At 34.7% G+C, this 21,426-nt stretch overlaps 1 protein-coding gene across 1 annotated transcript in view; it reads left to right on the top strand.

The window, feature by feature from the left end:
* The first annotated feature begins 1,727 nt into the window (after positions 1 to 1,727).
* The window catches only part of LOC121329602 (gamma-aminobutyric acid receptor subunit alpha-2-like), a 65,635-nt gene continuing 45,936 nt past the window's right edge, over positions 1,728 to 21,426 (top strand). The window contains exons 1-3 of the mRNA XM_041275270.1: positions 1,728 to 2,054; positions 2,563 to 2,648; positions 4,358 to 4,473. Coding sequence (XP_041131204.1) covers positions 2,569 to 2,648; positions 4,358 to 4,473 — 196 coding nt within the window. The 5' untranslated portion in view covers positions 1,728 to 2,054; positions 2,563 to 2,568. The remainder of the gene's footprint in view (positions 2,055 to 2,562; positions 2,649 to 4,357; positions 4,474 to 21,426) is intronic.

Here is a 21,426-nt window from a genome sequence, read left to right as displayed (position 1 = left end):
ATATATATATATATATATATATCCGTTTTAGTGTGAAAAACATACGTCTGGCACCACGATTTTTGTATGTAGACCGTGGTGCTCATGACACATGCAAGTACTTACGATTACAAGTATGATGTCGATCATACACAGCTGTGGGTGGGGACCCTGTGGTGCTGTCGAGACACAGCTGTTTGGACACAACGCGAATGCGTTGATGCAACTGCTGTATTTATGAAGCATTATATATATATAGATAATATATATAATATATATATTAGATATATATATTAGGATATATAATATATATTGAACTAATCCACTAATAATTTAAAGAGTACGGTTTTGGGTTCAGTAATTTACATCTCTGTCTGTCTATTACTTTAGACGAATCTTTACACTAACTTGAGTCGTGCTGAAGAGGAAGCTTGCAATAAGAGGCGCTCTCGCTTGACTGGCAGACTCGCACGATATCTGTTCATTTCATTTTAAATAGCCCTCAGTGCAGCAGTGAACTGTTTATGTGGCAATATGCTTGAGACAGAAAAGCTACTTTAGATAATGCATTTCAGGAAAGGACTGAAAGCATGATTGTGGATATGTCTGTTGTGTTTTACCCATAAAGCTTTCAACTGCATTACAACAATTCAGAATGCCAGCAAAAACACCCGATTAATGTCATTTCAGCATTTAAGCTTACAGGGCAGCTGTAGGGAATCATAGTGGGAATTATTATTAGATATAGGCTACTGCTGGCTTTATATTTTCATTATGTATTTATATATCTAAACACGTTTGTGTTTCAATGATTTTGAGAAGGGAAGTCATCTTTTAAATCATTTCAAATAAATAAATGCTTGTGTTTACTTAATGGTATTTGTGTTTTAAGAAGAAAAAAAAGATTTCCAACACATGAATCTCACCTCAGGTTTTGTTTATTTGCTGTATTTTCCCCCGAGGATTATTAGTACAAGACATTTTCACCTCTGCGAATTTCAATTAGACTTTTGTCAATGATGCATGTTAATGATTTACAATTCTGAGAAAGCTTGTATTCAGTTATTTATAATGTACTGTAAAATATCTGACATAATATTTCAAATGTAATGGTTAGCCGAGTAAAATAGTTTAAAATGGATAAAAGCAAGTTCACTTAAAGAATACAAAACTCTGCCGGGATAAACATGCAGCAACGCTCACATCAAATACTTATTTTTTGCAAAGTAAGATCCATAGGATATTAAATATATTTATTTTTTTAAATAAGAAATTGATTTTAAATGTAATCAAACCCTACACTCGGAAAGGCATGGCTAGGTAATGGAAAGACAGTTACTAATTAAGGTACATATATATTTTTAAGATGATAACTCGATCTATACTGCTTGCCCGCAAAAATACATTTAGGTTTAGCTGTACATTAATATGGTTGTCTATCCATGCCTACTATGTCAAAAGAAGCATATCACTGAATAACATTAAATAGGGTATGATTTACATTTTAAACACAGCACTTGTTAACCGGCTATAACGCCACTTGTGTGCAGTGGCATACATTAACTCAGTTAACTTTAAACGAATTCAAGTTGATCATTAATATTTTTCTTATCCGTTAAAGGAAAATTGGAAAATAAATCCGTCGGTTCTGTCTGAAATCCTCGATTGGTATATTCTAAGGTCTGTGCGTGTAGGCTCTATAAATACAGGCATTAGGACCCTGGAGCGCTCCTCCTCTTGTAGTTTTGTGTTTCCTTGTCTCAGGCAGCAGTGAATTAGAAGCTGAATGTCAGCAGGTGAAAAAAGAACAAAAAAGGATATATTTGACGGAAGATCAGGGAAGTCTCGTTGTTAACATGCTCTCGGATGAGCGCAAATTAGCGCCAGTTCAAGCGATTTCCCGGTGTTAGGGATTGATTCAAGCTCGCCCTCGTTTCCTTGCGCGTTCACAGAGGTTTTACCGGCGAAACCACACCAAGCAGCATCTTCCTGCTGCAGTGTGCTCTTAGGCTCAACTTTCCCATTGTCTTCATCTTTCTGAAGAGCAGTCCCGGGAAAGCAATTCTTCCTTTCAGGTAAGTATTTTCTGTCACTGAATATTTGCTCAAGAAGCACGTTAAATATGCATGGCCATGTACAAGATATAGGTGCAGATGCGTCTACGGGACTCTTATGGTTTACTATCGCAAATTTAATGGGATTTTCACAAGAAATAAACAGATATGTGCTATTATGTATACTTTCTTGAAGTGTAGTTGCTGATTCAAAAATGTACTCTTACAAGTTAATATAAAGTTACCTCTATATAGCCTCATTCAGAGACACATCTGCCACACCGAAAGCGAAGAAATTGGCCACATGTATGCGTGATCTGTTTTAATATATGAATATTAAGCATTCTTAATATATCACAAAACAAACAGAGTAAATGTCAGTCTTTTAAAATACGGTTTGTTTAGCAAGAGCACTATGCCCAATATAATGTTAAAAAGGTAGTTAATGCAGATCCCATGCTTTACTTATTTGACGCAAAAGTTATCTTTAGCCTGTGCATTGCTTACATATGTATTTCCTACTGTGTAGGTACAAATGTCAGCTATGAGGAGGAAACTACAGGCTTTTGAATATTTATGTATTTGCCTTTGGCTGGGGATGTTTTGGCAAGCAAGGTAAGAGCATCGTTGAATTTTGTATTTTATTTGGAAACATATATATATATATATATATATATATATATATATATATATATATATATATATATATATATATATATATATATATATATAATATTATTTTTTAAAACTTGAGATGTAAATTTGACTCCACGATTGGGAAATTCGCTGAAAGGAGATTGCTGCATTTATAGGAGTGTGGTTTACAGAGCGCTCTCATTATAAAACGAAATCGATGTTCGGACTGAAATCCTCTAGGTGGTGATAGTAGTATACAACTTCGTGGCATCAGCATCTGACTCCACGTTGCTGAAAAATCATTGCTGATATTTATCATGAAGGAATGCACAGCCGCATACACTGGCTTTTCCTTATGCGTTCTTGAAAAAAAAAAAAAAATACTGTAGCCAAAAATTAAATCCAGTTGTACATCGTTATCTTACATGCGACTTTATAGCCTATAGTTTGGCATATAACGTCATAGGTTTATTAGTAATACATGAAACACGACACAAGATATTGCCTTAAGGTGGAAATCCCATAAATAAAGAAAACAGAATTTCCCACTTTACTTTTGAAATCTCTACCAGGAGCAAATTAGACTTGCATCTTTTTAAATCGATGACTATTCTTTATTTTAAGCCTTGATGTTAATACATCTGTTAAAAACTACAGTTTTATAATCATTTGTTTTTATAGACTTCATCAAGCAGTGGTTGGGGCTAAATAAGTAATCTCTGATGAAAATATGTCTCATCAAAATAATTAGAGGGTTTGCTATTTGTTTTCTACCATTAGCTCAAGGATGAGGATGCTTTTCAATAACGATAATGATGATGCATTTACAGAGGCAGCTTTCTCTGTGTCCGTGCCTCATTGACAACAAATGGCACGTAAACCTTCCCCACAAACTTGCCGTCTGATCTGAAGCACAAGCTCGGTATTTATGTTGACCACTTCCCTGCTAAATAGGACTATAATCAAATATCATACATTGAAACACTAGCAAACGTGCTCCTCGTTTGTGAATATCAGATACAGTAAATGATTATGATGCATTGTGTTTTACAATGCATATCTAACAATGCAAATGAACACACGCTGTGCACGTATCTCTAATCTAGCATTACTGTGTTATCTTTGCAAACTACGTATATTCATTTATCATGGTTAAAACAGAACACAGGTTCCTGTGTTTGTTTGAATTGGCATGGGGCTGACACAGCTAGATAATGCATAACGTTTTTGACTCTCAGTATTTTGACTATTGTGTTTGACTTAATCAGCCTTACTATAATATGAGGATTTAAACAGTGTTCAGGGAATTTGAAACTAAGGAGTCAATAGGCACTAGCCATCTCATGTTTTCAATCCAGATTGAAATGCTTCTCTGTAAAATGTGTTGTGGGTTGTGCAGGAGCCATGTAACATCTATCTCTAGGGTTAAACATATTTTAAAGTAACCAGACTATATCTTAATCACATGAAATAGAATTCAGTTTGGAAATAATGTTTGTTTCTCAGACAATTCTAGTAAAATGTCAGTAAAAATAATGAGGGGAAAATAAGATATGGGATTGAAGGGGGTGCTGGTGATGTGTATGGATTGGTTTTCTGTAATGGATTCTGAGGTCAAGTGATTGAATTGACAGTGTCACAGAATTTCAAAAAGAATATACATTTTAATGTGTGTGATTTCCATTTAGATCAGGAGAGGCCAACTCCCTGGAAGATGAAGCCAAAAATAACATCACCATCTTTACAAGAATTCTTGACAGGCTTCTGGATGGCTATGATAATCGACTTAGACCTGGATTAGGAGGTAAATAATAAAAATACAAATCTTAATTATCATTATTCAGAGACAGTGGATAGTGTACACATGGTAGCATTTAATTATATATGAAATTGAACATTTCATTAAATAAGTCTTCTATTATTTTACTGGTATACACCAGGAGTAAATATGGATGTGTGAATAAAAGAATGGGAGAGAAGAATGGTTGTAAGATATTATCTACAATGTATTTTGGAATAACCTTTGTTTATTTACACACTTTTAGACATACAGTACCAGTCTTGTAGGAGCGGGTCCACACATGGCTGTGTTTCTTTTTCAGTACAGGCGTAACCATGCCTAAAGTAAGCATGCAATAAGTAAATGCCACAATGCAGGGTAATACAAAAAAACTGCATCTTGCATCCAGTCAGTGTTTGTCTATTGTTTCTGACTGCATTCCATATTTTTCTTTTCCTAGTAATACAACACATTGCTCCTTTAGGCAACACATTCATTATTTTTCCTGTTTCTCCATGATAGAAACTACAGCCAATGGTCTGTATGCTAATTGGCCATATACAGTAACATAGTTTTTACATAAATTATTTAAACATTATTGTGGTTATATAATTATCAACACACACCATTACATATGTTTGTGTGTATATATGAGGAATGTAGCACAACTAATAGGCACATGGTCATTTATACTCCAGCTGTACTAGAATTGTTCACTATTTGTGATCCATATGGTTAAGCGTATCCTGCAATGACTCATTACCAGTGTAATATATATTGGCCCGTTTACACTGAACCATGGCTTGGTCTGTACTCACTAGGTTCCCTAATAGTTCATTATATAAAATATAGTATTTTAACATTGCATTCTAAGAGCTAACCCTATTGCTTTCTTTCCCTTAAAATAGGGTTAAAATACCTCAATATTGCTGGTCGTTCAATGGAAAGTCAAGAATACAGCATGCCAGAAATCCCTTAAAACAGGGAGCTGTGGTCTTGGGACTTGTGTGTTTCAACACAGATTTGATATGTCAAGGTGTCAGCCTTGAGTAGTTGTGGGCAACACCTTGACTCTGCAGCCTAGCTAACTGGTAGTTACTGTACACTGTTTTGGCGTTGTGCTATTCATAGTCAAATGCACCAAGTGAGATGAAAATGGTCTGCACGTTTTCTATAGTGTATTTTCTGTAAAACATGCTGTTTTATACGTTAGATCCTGGGCTGTATACATTAAGTTTTTTTTGTTTTTTTTTGTTTATAAATATCTGTTTTCGTCACTTACAGTATCTGTTACTTACAATATCTGTTACTTACAGTGTTTTGCTTTGGTTTTGGAGATGTGTAAATGAGGTTTGGTATTGTCTTTGCTGTTGTGCAGTTGCAATCACTGAAAATTATACTCTCATGTCCGTCAACTCTTCATTTAATATTCATGGTTGGCAATTATAATTTGAGTACTAGTTTAATTTACTTATGCTTGCTCCATTGTGAGAGGGATAGTTTATTACTTTTAAAAATGTCACTTCTAGGTCTAAAGTTTTTGATGTGTATATGTTACTGACTTTTTTACATTGTGGTGATTTGCAAATATCAGATCTATATGTGGACCAGGCTTATATTACTGTGTGTGCAGGCTACTATTCTCTCCCCGTAACTAATAAGGAGGGTGTTTTGGCAGCAGCAGTGGCTTTACCTAATGTCAAAGACAGCCAAGGAGAATCTGTTTGGAGAATTGTATGACTCTTGAAATGTGTTACAGGTGTTTGGGCAGATCTGGAGGTGTACTGCAATACAGTATTCTCTTGAAAATGTCTGCACAATTATTTGTGGCTTGCTGCACTTCACAATATATCAATTCAATGAAGGATTATATGTATGGCTGAGGATGACTTCCAACCTCCATTGTGCAGTAGCACCCCAACATCCAACTTTTGAAAATGGCAGAGAAGGAACCAATGTGTTTTGTCTCCAAACTCCATGATACAAACAACCTTTATAGATGCAGTCCCATGACTGCAAATTGTCCACAGCAAGTGTGCTGGCCTTGGTGCTGAATGCTAAAAGAGCTACAGGTTATGCAGCGATGAGTCAGAGGGAAGATATACAGCAAAAGCACAGCATGCACCTTGTTCTATTTGGCATTTACTACTAGAAATAGCATTTTCTGAAGAAATTATGCTGCCACTCAACAGCAAAATAAAATGAATAGTGGGCTTATAGGTTTGTTTATATATATATATATATATATATATATATATATATATATATATATATATATATATATATATATATATATATATATATATATTAGCTATGGATACATATACTGAGAAAGTTCCTGGAATTGTTGTCTGAAAGCTTTTAAACCAAACAGATCTGTGATTAATCTGTCCAAAGAGGTTATGTCAGTCAGTTTGTCAGTTTGGTTGGTTTGTGGTTATTGTATATAGTACATTAACTATCGAGCTATGATTTATATTCTAATCTAAATAAATGGGTGCTGTCAGGTCGTGTTTATTTATCTTCAAAGAGCAACGCCCTTGAGATATAGTCAATGTTTACGACCATCAACGAAGGGGACCATTTTTTAAATGTTTTGGAAGCTCTAGGGACAGGTTATTTTCCATATTTTCATACAACTATGCCCCTTTGTAATTTCACAGTCTTTGTCTAGTGGAAAGGTTTGTGTATGGGGGTATGTTTTATCATGGAAGATTTTTTTTTTTTTTTTTTTTTTTTTAGCTGCTAAATGTCTCTGGAAACATACACCATTGATCTTATACATTGAACGTTTACATTTAAGTATGGGTGGGTGGTATCTTTATATTTGAGCTGGGGATGATTACGTTGACTTTTTCATAAGATAATTAAAGGGAGGTTTAACAGAACAAATACTGTACAATAGACAATTGAGATTTCTCATCTTCTAAAACACGTAAAAAAGACTTGAATATACATATAGCGGTGATCCTGTTTCTTTAACCCAGGGCCTAATTTGTGTTAAATCTCTTAATTGCTAACCATTCTTTGTTGTAGTTGTGTGCTGTTTGTAGTTGTCAACAAGAGAGAGGGTATAAAACATTTTGTAGTTGTGTGCTGTTTGTAGTTGTCAACAAGAGAGAGGCTATCAAACATCATCAGATATGAACTCTAGACTCCTGAAGAAAGACCTGTCTCTAGTCCATTTCATGTACTTGTCCTTCAGTTTTGAAATTGAAATTGAATGCAGAGATTCATGGTGATATTCAGAGTGGAATCTTTTACTTTCAAAAACTTTTTTTGTGAATAAATTATCTGTCTTTGTGATTTAATCTTTATTCAACAAGTATAGTTGTATAGTTATTACATTACATAGCAATTCAATAATATAAAACTCCAAAATTCTATTTTATTGCTGATTACTGCTACAAATCTAGTCCCTTTTCTGCCTAAAACTGCATCTTCTCCTTTTGCTCTGTCTCTATGCTATCCACCAGTGTCCAGTCTGCAAACCCGGCCCTTCCTGTATGAAAACATTGCATATCTCAATATTTATTAAATGGCTACTTCATAGAATCTTTTTATATATATATATATATATATATATATATATATATATATATATATATATATATATATATATATATATATATATATATATATAATATATTTCTCACATTTAATATGACATTGTATTTGTTCTGTATTTTTTTCTATTGGAGTTTCTACTTGGCTCATTAGTGTGCTGTGATTAATAGATGTTAAGATTTGTATCTACTTTTTACTATTAAACTGTTACTATTATAGGTGATGAAATGTGTTAAATATCCTATCTTTTGACAGTGCAATAAATGAAGCCCACAAATCTGCTTTTCTGAGTTTTGTTTAGAAGCTGCCTTGATTGTAGAAACAGGAATTTCTTTCTGGAGTAGTTCTTAAATATGGCAAATAGCAATCCACGTAGGCAAACAATTTAAGTTTTTCCAAATAGTATTTACAAACTCCCCTTTAACATGCTGTAAGCTGATGGGTATCTCTTAAAATGGAAAAAAAAAAATCTGTTAGAATCGTATTAATTGCATGATGAAATTTCCTGCCTATTCCACTTTTTTGTACCAATCAATGACCATGAGAAGTCTTCTGATGATCTAAATTAGATAACTACTAATTTTACAAAGGGAATTTTTTTTTCTGATCTTGGCTGATTCTTTTTATCAATAGTATAGGCTGAGACATGGATCAAGCTGTAATGAGATTAAATCGTATTCCTTTTCTGATCAAACGAAATGTTGTTACTTCTTTACTTATGAAATTAATACTATTTAATCTTCCTTCATATAGGCATTAGCCTATGTAAAATGCGCAGATAAGCTTTCAGATTGTCAGGAGATGCTTTCTCGTTATCATTGATTAGTACTGAAAAACTTCTGCGACAAGGCAGGACATGTCATCATACAATTGACATGTTTTTAACAGGATCCTTTCTGTTTTAAGTGATGCCTGTTGGTTTAAAACATATTGAAAAGAAAATCTGGAAATAAAACTATTTGGAAAAACTTTAAAAAAAACTGTTTTTATCAATGTGTTGTTTTTCTTCTATTTAACTAGTGATAAAGTAAAATACTTATAAAATACCTTATATAGCTATCAGACATATGGAACAGATATGACAGATATGCCTCCAAACAGCTTATTTAGATATTTTTTTAAAGAAGAAAGGTAAAATGAAACAAGGATTTGTTTGTAACTATAAGAAATTAAATTGGCACCTGGAGACTTGAAACTATTTCATTATTGCTAAAAACAACATAAAATGTATACTTAAATGAATAAAAATATATATTTAGTATTATTCACTAACATACTTTTCTTAGAGGGTACCTATAGTGAACTGAACTGAAGTGAATATAGACTTATTTCAATAGAAAATATATTTCCAAATGCTTGTCATATTTTACATCCCCTCCTATTGTTGTAATTCTAATGGTCTATTTTGATGCACAGAGTGTTCAAACCACAAGAAGTTTCAGTGCACTGTGTTGTAATCATCATACTGTAACATGTCAGCGTTGATTTCTGCAATTGTCGCCTATAGCTATAGTGATGATTCAGACGAGGATAGCCACCAGTTCGTTTTAGCAACCTGGATAAACCCATCCGCAATTCTTTGTGATTGGTTGCAAATATGAACGTTGACTGTTCAGGAGTTCTTAGTCCAGATTTGCACGGCGTTGTTCAGCTGCTTTTTAATGGTACTGATTGTTCAGTCTTCCCTTTAAGTTATAGTAGTAACACAGCAACCTGCATGAAAACACAATATTTTGTTACCGACGTGACTATGCTCTTGGGGAAAAAAATGGGATGAAATAAGCGTCCCAAGAAAGGTGTGGGGACACTGGAACCAGCGTTTCAAAAGCGGGACTGTCCTGTCTGAAACTGGACATCTGGTCACCTTACACAATGTTCACAACAAGCTAATGTGACTCGTCTGTTCCTCGACTGTTGTAATTGCTTTTTTTAAAGTCTGATTTCTCACTTTTCTGTACTACTAAGTTATAACTAGTCAGCTTTAATTCCAAATACTTTTATAAACATGTATATCATACTCAAGGAGTCTGAAACCTTTCATATCCTTCATACGTTATGTCAGCAAAGGTAGAATTATTTTCTATAAGGGCGGGGGGGTTCTTTTGTTTGTAAAACATTTTAATCCAACATAATCAAGAACTCATTTGAGATAGAAGTTTAGTGTATTTGTCTAGTGGGTAAAGTGGCTCAGGTCCTTCCTTTGCAGTTTTTTGGAGGTGTTGTCTTGATGAGACAGGGCTTTTAATTGCAGGGATGCAGATTTACTTTTTGCTTGTGCTGCTGGTATTATTACATGGATCATGCTATGTCTGATTTTGCCCTGTCACTTGAAAGAATCACTTGCCCTGTCCTGACTTTTCCCCAAAGTATTAAAAAATAACCAAGTTTCCCATCATAAACATTACAGTTTAGAAACATTGATCAGACTTACCTCAATAATTTTCTTGAAAAGAAGCCGCAAGACAAGACATGTTGAACATGTGTATTTGGTAATGAGAAAATGACATTCTCCATTTAGAAGCTTGTTCTACTATCTCCCATACATATAACTTAACATCTGAATTTCAAAAAATGTAAAATAATCTCTGCTAAATTATATTATTATTACAGCACTTTATTGACACTTATTAATATCACTTATTACATGTTTATATAAACCATGTTGTTTTTCAACGATTGTATCTACAACAACAACAAAGTCACGCCAGTATGTGGCAGAACTATTTCTTTGTATGCATTAACCCATTTTAAATGCCATGTTGCCAATACACTATTAAATGCGCAATTGCCAATTTGCTTTAATTATTAGATCATGTCTGTTTCTGAGGTCTGTTTTAATTATCTACACCTAATGCTTTTTAATAGTTTTTAACACTTTTTTTTTGTTTGCCAAAGCATTTTCATATGTACATTGTGATTGATGTCCATCACATGTTTTACAGTACTTATGGTCAGTCTGATTTTAGTGATATTTGTAGAAGCTTGAAACTGCCATTAAATAATGCATCTGTATTTCACGCTTACTAACTACTGTCAACATGATATAAAGGCCACATGATTATACAGTGCCACATCACCCATTAAAATAATGCATATTGTGTCACACAAGAGCAATTGCTAAGGGTGCTATGTTGGCTCAGCAGGTTATGAGTGTGCTTGGGACATTATTCCCCAAGGGCCCTGAGTTGAATTATCTATCTTTGTGTCATTTGGTGACAGGGCCACTTCCAGCGCTTCCTATTTTAACCAGGCAACCAGGTGGATACCAGCTCATGAGGAAGTTAAATGAATTGTATTGCACTATCCTCTAAGGGGGGTGAGGTGATTATTGTGCAGAGTCAATGGTCTGATGAATGGGGAGCCTCAAGATGATACTACATGTGCAGGGCTCTGCGTTTAGATTTTTAACTACTGGCCGCTTGGACCACTGAGCTAGTATTTATACTGGCCCGGATACAATTGTATGTGATTTTTTTATTTTTTTTGTATCGCCTTCTTATCACCTGGTGTCATGCTTTTGTAATGCTAGTGCCTTCCCCAGGTGTTTTCAAGTAAAGCAGTGCTTTTGACAGTCAGTTTGATGTGAGAGAATTCGGTAGAAGTAGTAATTGATATCTAATTTTGATGGAGCAAAGTATTCCAAATGATCCAAGATACCCTTCTGCGACATGGGAGGGATCTTTCATTTTCCATGTCTATGTGATGCCATGAGGTTATTAGCAATCACATTTCTCAGACTGTTAACCATTTCAGAGAGAATAGTTTCATTTATGGAAAGCTTATACACGATGACGTTATCGATACAAACTTGAAATCACTGCCGGAAGGTGGAAATGCATTTGCATTCATTTAATTTTGACATGCACTACAATAATTAACATTAGTGTGAGGGGGAAAAAAACCCCAAAAAAACATGAGAAAGTGGTACTGACAACATCCGCTAGTGCAGTGGCTGTCTTCTGAGGGAATCCCATAATTAACACACTCCCTCGTAAGGACATACAGTGTGCTTTCTGGTGAAGTAACAACCACAAAGAGCAATCTCTATAGTGTAATTATTCTCATAGATTACTAAAATATCAACATGCAATGCATTACACTTAGGGCTACTGATTTTAACCAATTTTAACAGATAAATCACCCACGATACAAAAATAAATAAATCAATAAATGAAATCGGTGTATCACCAAAAAACACCAGAAAAACACTGGAAATGGTTTATCAATTCACACTGACTTTATCCCTTTCCCATTAAAAAAAAAAAAAAAAAATTACTACAAAAACATTGAAACAAACTACCTTTCCCAGTGCAGTTTGGCACTGTCCCTCCTCCCTGACTTGTATCAGTCATGGATTAGTTCTGAATACTTTAAACCCACCCAAACTACGGACAGGCAGCAAATTCCTACATTTCTTTTGGAGACTCCGTTTGTCAGATTTGAAACGAGATTACAATCAGAAGGCTTGTTTGTGGGATTTAAAGCTATATTACAGTTAGATAGAATAAAAAAAAGAATTGCAAATTGTGTCGAAATGTAGAAGAACGTGCCTGTGACCATAAGGGTTTTGTTGTCAAGACAGCAAAGGAAAGGAGATGCAACTCAAGTGTGCAAGTACTGTTGAGTTACTATACGTATTACAGCATCTGTTATCAACCTGATCTTTAATTTAGTGTTTGGTGAACTGGGGTCTAGTTACATAAATGCAGTAGGTTTTCTTTATTCCTTTATACTTTAGCACAGCTCTGTGACTTAAAACCAATAACCAAAAATTCTAAAATATAACGCAACTTTGCTGATAACTGCAAATGATTGGCAAATGCAATTGTAGTTAAATAATTTGTGTACTATTATTAAGAAAAACAGATGTGATGTGCTGTACTGTATCCTTTCAGTAGCTGTAATGTTGGAATTTGCAGAGACGCTGCAAGAGCACCTCAAATATTTAACATGTTTATTAGGGAATAGAAAGCATTCAATCCTCTATTCACAAGAAGGAGAGCTTTGCAAAAAAAAAAAGGTCATACAGTATTTTTCTTTGGTGGGGGGGCTTTATGTTTTTTTATTAGTTTTTTGGTAAATACCTTGACTGTTTACTTATAAACCAGCTCTCAAGGTATTTAATAAATGCCTAGCAGGCATTAAAACAGAGTGATTAACATCTGTTCAGCACTGGTGTACAAACAGTTTGTGTGAGAAACAAAAACGTGTGGTGAATGCTAAACTAATATTGATTTCTGATGTGGGATGTGATGTCATAATACTGCCCCTTGGGACATGAATTAATCAATGGTAATGTTATAGAGACCATAGTACAGATGAGCTAGGCCACTGTCTCAAGCCAATAAAAAATGCCAAGCTGTAGTGATTTTGTAGAAGCTTGAAACTGCCATTAAATAATGCATCTGTATTTCACACTTACTAACTACTGTCAACATGATATAAAGGCCACATGATTATACAGTGCCACATCACCCATTAAAATAATGCATCTTGTGTCACACAAGAGCAATTACTAAGCGTGCTATGTTGGCTCAGCAGGTTATGAGTGTGCTTGGGACATTATTCCCCGAGGGCCCTGAGTTGAATTATCTATCTTTGTGTCATTCGGTGACAGGGCCACTTCCAGCGCTTCCTATTTTAACCAGGCAACCAGGTGGATACCAGCTCATGAGGAAGTTAAATGAATTGTATTGCACTATCCTCTAAGGGGGGTGAGGTGATTATTGTGCAGAGTCAATGGTCTGATGAATGGGGATCCTCAAGAAGATACTACATGTGCAAGGCTCTGCGTTTAGATTTTTAACTACTGGCCCAGATTCAATTGTATGTGGCCCAACATAATTTATATATATATATATATATATATATATATATATATATATATATATATATATATATATATATATATATATATATATATATATATGTGTGTGTGTGTGTGTGTGTGTGTGTGTGTATATATATAATAATATTATATATATATGTGTATATATATATATATCACACAAAAATATAATATATATATATGTGTGTGTGTATATATATATATATATATATATATATATATATATATATATATATATATATATATATTTATTTGTATTTTTTTCATTATGGTTTTTAATTTCTGTATTCTGACAGTAAATTACTAATTTCAGCGCTTTCCTTTTGGCTTAGTGGTGTGGTTGCTTAGCTGCAGAAAACCTGAAATGTAAAAGAGTTGCCATGTGAAGGGAATGAGTCTTACCATCATCACTTCGGCATGTAGTCTCAGATTCTGACTGTACAACAAATATGACGGGAACCTTCGGATTAGTTCAATTATGGCATTGTCGGAGGGGGGAGGGGGCGTAATTCTGTTTTAAAAAATGGGCAAACCATGGCTAATGTCAAACCCTGCGGTGGACTTGTTTATCTAGCATATACTAGAATAAAGATTTACAGGTTGTAGTTTGAGGGTCAGCATTAAGTCTAATGAAAAAATTAAACCCAACCAGAAAAACTCCAATAAAGATGCTTTTTAAAATGACAACAAGAGTCTAATGTAAGTGTTATGGACCATTTATATGGTTTGATTTTTGTTTACAGGAATCAAGTGTTGTTCTTTGTGTTGCAACCAACCAAAGACATTGTGATAGGATGATACATGCACAAGTTAGAACTGTTTAGATTAAAAAAAGTATTCAATCACAATTACTTTAATTGCACAATACCAGCTTGTGTAAAAATCGCTATAAAGTGTTTTTCAATAATCTATCACAGATTGTTTTACCAATACAGAAATCAACATTTTATGTTTTAAAGATGACTATGAAGTAGGTTTTTATTACAAATTAATTATTAGATTGACACTGGATTCCCAATGGACCCAAAATGACTCCTTCAAAATGAATGCAATGGAAATATATGAATAACTAACCCAAATCAATACAGGGTCAATTTTTATTTATTTTTTTTTATTTTGTGATTGTTAGCTTGCTTACATGTTTAAACAGTGTTGTTAATGTTTTGTTTGACATTAGCTAATATTGAATAAGCTACTGTATTTATTTAACAGACAAAGAGCTAGCTAAACTGTTCAGCAAATATCAAAATCTTCCTTATGGACTACCAACTCCAAGTCAATCATTAAATGGCATGACATTTGTTTACTAATAAAGAAGGTCTTGTGTAATGTTTAGCTAATTTGATAGATAAACATGCACCTCCAAAACTATTGGCACCCTTGATAAAGATGAGCAAAAAAGTTTGTATAAAATAAACAACACAGGTAATGAGCTGTATTTTATGCTAAAAAATGTGGGAAAACTATATTCTTTTATACTAATACAATTGCTCATAGAAAACATTTATTTTTAACAAGTAATATTTTTTTTCTCAAAAAGATAGGCATCAAAATTAAAAAAAAAAATTCTAAAAATTAAAAATTCTTATAAATAAAATCAAACTAAATTAAATCTGCATTAACATTATACTTTTATAAGTACATCTCAGTCTTAAGGAACTGTATTGTGGCCTTCCATGGGTTCCTATTTCACTGGGGTATAAAAATAAGGTAACACGCATGTAAAATCCATTTGTCATCCATCACCATGGGGAAAGGCAAAGAACTCACAAATAAAAAGAGGCAAATGGTTGTTGACTTTCATAAATCAGGCAATGGGTACAAAAAATAGCTAAAAACCTAAATATACCACTTACCACTATTAGGGTAATAATTAAGAAGTTCAAAACCAGTGGAACAGTGGTAAATCTGCCTGGTAGAGGACGCAAGTGCATCTTGCCCCCAGGCACAGTGAGGAAGATGGTTCCGGAGGCAAAGAAGAATCCAAGGGCCACAGCTGAATTACAGAACTTGGTTGCATCTTGGGGTCACCAAGTCTCCAAATCTACAGTTAGACGCCACCTCCATGCCAATAGCCTATTTGGAAGGGTTGCCAGAAAAAAAGCCTTTATTGAGAGCAACCATCAAATGTAAGCACCTGGAGTTTGCTAAACAGCATTGGCACTTGGATTGGAACCAGGTACTGTGGTCAGATGAGATGAAAATAGAGCTCTTTGGCCACGCACACCAGCGGTGGGTTTGGCGTCCAAAGAAGGATGCGTCTGCAGAAAAGAACCTCATTCCTGCTGTAAAATATAATGGTGGATCTTTGATGTTATGGGGCTGTTTTGCTTCCACTGGTCCTGGGGCCATTGTTAAGGTCAGCGGCATCATGAACTCTACCAAGTACCAGGACATTTTAGCCAAAAACCTGGTTGCCTCTGCCAGGGGGCTGAAACTTGACTGCAAGTGGATCTTCCAGCAAGACAATGACCCCAAGCACACATCAAAATCCACAAAGAAATGGTTAATTGACCACAAAATCAACATTTTGCAATGGTCATCTCAGACTCCGGACTTGAATCCCATTGAAAACCTGTGGTTTGAATTGAAGAGGGCAGTCCATAAGTACAGACCGAAGGATATCAAGGATCTGGAAAGATTCTGTATGGAGGAATGGTCCCTTCCAATGTGTTCTCCAATCTCATAAATAAATTATAGAAAAAGGCTTTGTGTCGTTATCCTTGCAAGGGGAAGGTGCACAAAGTACTGAAAACAAGGGTGCCAATAATTGTGACACTTTTTTTTTTTTTTTTAAATCAATTTATAATTTGAGAAATGTGTAATTTTGGTTGATTCCCTTGAGTCATTAATAAAGTACAATATATTCCACATGCTGGAAAATTAAAATATTACGATATAGCTCATTACCTGTGTTATTTTTTTTTTATACAGCCTTTTTTTGCTCATCTTTATCAAGGGTGCCAATAATTTTGGAGGTGCCTGTATATATTACTGTAGAAAATGCAGATACCGGCGCTACAAAAGTATTCAAGAACAGTTTAGGGGATTTAGTAATCCCCTGCACCTGGTGGTAGTTGTAAATTAGAGCCAGGTGCAGGGTAGTTAAGGAATGCAGCCAGTTTGTTGAGGGCTGCTGTGTGTAGGAAGGCAGAAGGTGTGGTCTGCTTCCAAGCAGTCAAAGTAAAGTGCTGTAGGAAACCTGTGTGAGTTTTATGTTTTGGGTACCGGTGAACAGCTTAGCTGTCCGGGATAGCAGTGAGGGAATCCTATGTGTAACAGTTAGTGCTCCAAAGAAGGAGATAGGTGTTTGTTTGTTTTGTTTAATTTTTGATTTTGTGGTTCTTAAAAGTGCGTGTCAGCGCTAAGAAAATTCAATTTCTATGTCCTGGGTCTATATATATATATATATATATATATATATATATATATATATATATATTGAAGATTGAATTGAACCTCTTAATACAGTATACAGTAGTTCTTTCAAGACAACATCTCACTGATCAACATTTAAACTGTATTTATAAGCCTATGCAGTCTGTAGGGAATGACCATACTTGGGTGTGAATAAATGACAACTTTGTGTTAGCGCTTGTAGTTTGTTAACCGTAAATCAGAAATTAAAACCTAATATATATCAACAAAGGCATCAACCCAATATATCACAAAGGCATTAAGTAGACCTTTCCAATGATATAATATGTTTGGTTGTGGGATGTGTTATATTTTTCACATATAAATATTAAAAATTGTATAATAATAAATAATATTTGTAAAAGTACTATTTTTCAATGTAGGAAAAAAATTAGAGTATTTAGTATTTGCGCAATTTGACAAAGATTTCACCCCTTACCATTAATGTCACATTTTGTTGAATTACAAACAATTTATGCACAGTTTTTCAAACAAACTTTTTTTTTATTCAAAGCTGTAGCAGTTAAACTAAACACTTATTTGAGGAGGAGGTTAAATGTCAGCAAAACTTGCAAAGAAAATGTACAAAATGAATTTACTGGTTGTATAAGTTTTCAGCCCCTTAAGGCAGTACTTGGTAGAAGCATCTTTTGCAGCAATTACTGCTATGAGTCTTTTTGGATAGTTCCTAATTACTCAAGTTCTGATAAGTTTATTGGGGATCGTCAATGGACTGCAATCTTCAAGTCTTGCCATACATTTTTGATTGGATTCAAGTCAGGACTTTGACTGGGCCACTCAAGAACATTAATTCTCTTCTTCTTCAACCACTCCAGTGTGGCTTTGGCTTTGTGTTTTGGGTCATTGTCCTGCTGAAATGAGAATGTCTTGGCTGACTCAAACAGGTTTTCCTCAAGGATTTGCCTGAACTTTGCACCATCTATTCTCCCCTCTATCCTGACAAGCTTCCCAGTCCCTGCTTAAGAGAAGCACCCCCATAACATGAAGCTGCCACCACCATGCTTGACAGTTGGGCTGGTGTTGACTGGGTGATGTGCAGTGTTGAGCTTGCGCCAGACGTAACGCTTGGAATTTAGACTGAAAAGTTCAATTTTTGTCTCGTCTGACCACAATGTCTGCAGTATCATCTACATGCATTTTCTCAAACTCCATACGTGCTTTAAGAGGAGGCTTTTTGAGTAATGGCTTCTTTCTTGCCCCCCCGTCCATATGGGCCAGCTTTGTGTAGGGACTTGTTTATTGTTGATGTGTGAACACTGACCACCATCAAATAGCTAAATGATAATAAAAGTAATAACTACATCTAAATAATTATCCATCATTTTACACACACACGGAAACAAAGATAACATAGGGAAAGTACACTAATAATAATTTAAATATTAGTTACACCTAAGTTATTTAGTCATCAGATGCATGCAACTAGTTTACATTAAAATAATAGTAAAAAATCAATAAAATAAAATGGGGATCTCTGTACAGTAAGTTCGTTTTTTGTCTCAATTGCCATCTCCTGTCCTGCATGCAATCAAACACACACACACACAGCATTCTGGAAGTATATTTTTTAAAAGCGTGTATAAAGTTTTTTTTAAACAAAACCTAAAAAAATAAAGCGATTGTCCTAATTATTCCCAATTCTTAGCTTTCTGATGAGTTATAGATCAGCAGTTTAGGGCGTGTAGAAGGGGAGACACAGATGTTTCAAATGTGTGAGTACCCCATTGAACTCAGTTGTACTGGCGAACACAAGTTACTCATCCTTGTAGTTAAAAAAAATATATATATGTCCCACCCACCCCAGTCCTAAACCAATTACATGGAGACATTCACCATAGTCATGGCTATGACTTATCCAGTTTAAGCAATCAAAATACAGCAGCTGTGTGTGTGCCTCCAACACACAAGCGATTGCACTAGTGCTTGTGCAGTCCCGACCAATAAATATCTCAGAAATCGCATGACGGCAATGTACAACAGAGTACAGAGAACTGCTGGCAAAATGTACTGATGAAACAAACACCTGTTGTACAATTTTTCAGTGTGTCTTTACAGAAAAATGTCATGAAGCTGATGCTGTTCGGAAGCTGTATTTTTTTTTTTTTTTTTGGCAGGCTGGGGTGCCGTTTTTTGCCTTTTAAAGGTGGTAACCCTAGTCATCATTGTTCAACATGATATTCAACATAAGCTTGATTAGATACATCAACACCATAACCTACATCTATGAATCACCTTATCTTTGAATTAGCCTACCAAGGTCTTTGTTTTCACTGAGAGAATAACACACTGACATTGGAGAAAGTTCAGAGATTGTTTTATCCGGGTAGATTTTGTAAAAGTGATCGCTCTAATAGAGCTAATTTCCATTGAAAAAAAAGGGGTTCATTATATATATATATATATATATATATATATATATATATATATATATATATATATATATATATATATATATATATATATATATATATATAGATATAGATATAGATATATAAAAACAGTAATTACATTTAAAAAAATGTCCTTAAAAAGTGTACAGGAATTGTACTGGTTGCAAATATAAGTTATTATGCTTTGTGTATGGTGTCTCGTACTGTATGTTAAAAGACATTTTATTAACTAGTAAAGAGAGAAATGTCAGGTCCATAGGTAGTATCAATTTGTGTACATGTACTACATACACCCGTACGCAAAGTTGTGTTGTTTACACCTCAATTAAACAGCTGAACTCAGAGCAGTGCAATTTGCCATGTCATTCTTTCATTGGATTTGAATGGAAAGTAGGCCTAGATTCCAAAATGAGATCTGATAGTGTTGAATACAATCATTCAGAGCTAGAATGTACTACAAATCCCTTTTCAAAACAACCATGGATTTCTTAGAACCACATTATTGTAGCATACCTAGGAGCAACATGTTTGTTTTAATGGGGAGTGCAGGGCTCGAAATTAACAGCAGCCATGTAGCAGTTGCCGTTGGTGCCCTTCTCAGTTGCTGCAATGCCCCGCAATATGTATGTCTATTCATCACCATTATGGCCGCAGTGCCATTTCAGCTGCAGCAACTAGATTGAAAGTGTTTGATCCAAACAATAACATGATTAGGTAATTTGCATGGTTAAGCTGATTGGTTAACAACGAACACAACCCTTTCTCCGTGGATAATAATAATAATAATAATAATAATAATAATAATAATAATAATAATAAATAATAATAATAATAATGCCATCTCAGAAAAAGATGATGCAAAGCCTTGTATCTGCAAAACAAATGGCAAAACTTGATCATTTTTCCAGGTCAGTAGGTTAGAAATATTTACGATACTAACAAGTGCTTTTCTTTCAGGTTTAAAAAAAAAAAAGATTTACTGTAACTAACTTGCATATGTTTCAATTGCCCTTATTTTCTTTTCTTTATTTTTACCACAATGAGCATGAGCGTGAAGCATATCATTATATATGCAAACAAGTACAATTATAAAAAGGCTTGGATAAGTTAAACGTCGTGATTAGCTAGACAAGATCACACGACCTTGCAGTAAGAATTGTCTTTTGCGAGGCTAGGGGCGATTCACCTCTGAAGATTCTTCTAATTCATGGATTTATTTTCTAAATCTGTGTTTCTTTGGCCACGGCTATTATTCCTATTAAACCCCGGACTGCAATGTAACATCAGTGTGGAGATCGGTTGTGTTAGATCTTAACAATGAGGGGGCACCATAGGACAAAAAAACCCCACTAGGTTAATATTTTGAAGTATATGGTGTAAAACCTGAATACATTACAGCAGGAGTGCCCCCAGAAATCTTTCACACGGTAGGTACAACTGAACCACACCAACATCCCTTCTCATGCTGGTAACGACTCTGCAACACCATGCTGTAATGTGTTCCAGCCTATCAGAATGCTGCATTTATGTTCTTTCCTGAGTTTCACAGCACCTACGCTGTCAGATTAGTAAACTGCAGTCAAACTGCATCACTGTTTACCTTTCTAAAAATGAATAAACACAGTGTGCTGCTGTCAAGACAGAACAGCAGCTACAGTGCCAGCCAAATAGTCCACAACAATAATAAGAACTACAAATAAACCTATTTGAAATACAGACTTAAACTAAGGGGAA

The sequence above is a fragment of the Polyodon spathula genome, chromosome 2, assembly GCF_017654505.1.
Source record: "Polyodon spathula isolate WHYD16114869_AA chromosome 2, ASM1765450v1, whole genome shotgun sequence".
Lineage (NCBI taxonomy): Eukaryota > Metazoa > Chordata > Actinopteri > Acipenseriformes > Polyodontidae > Polyodon > Polyodon spathula.
This window is presented reverse-complemented; position numbering and strand designations above follow the sequence as displayed.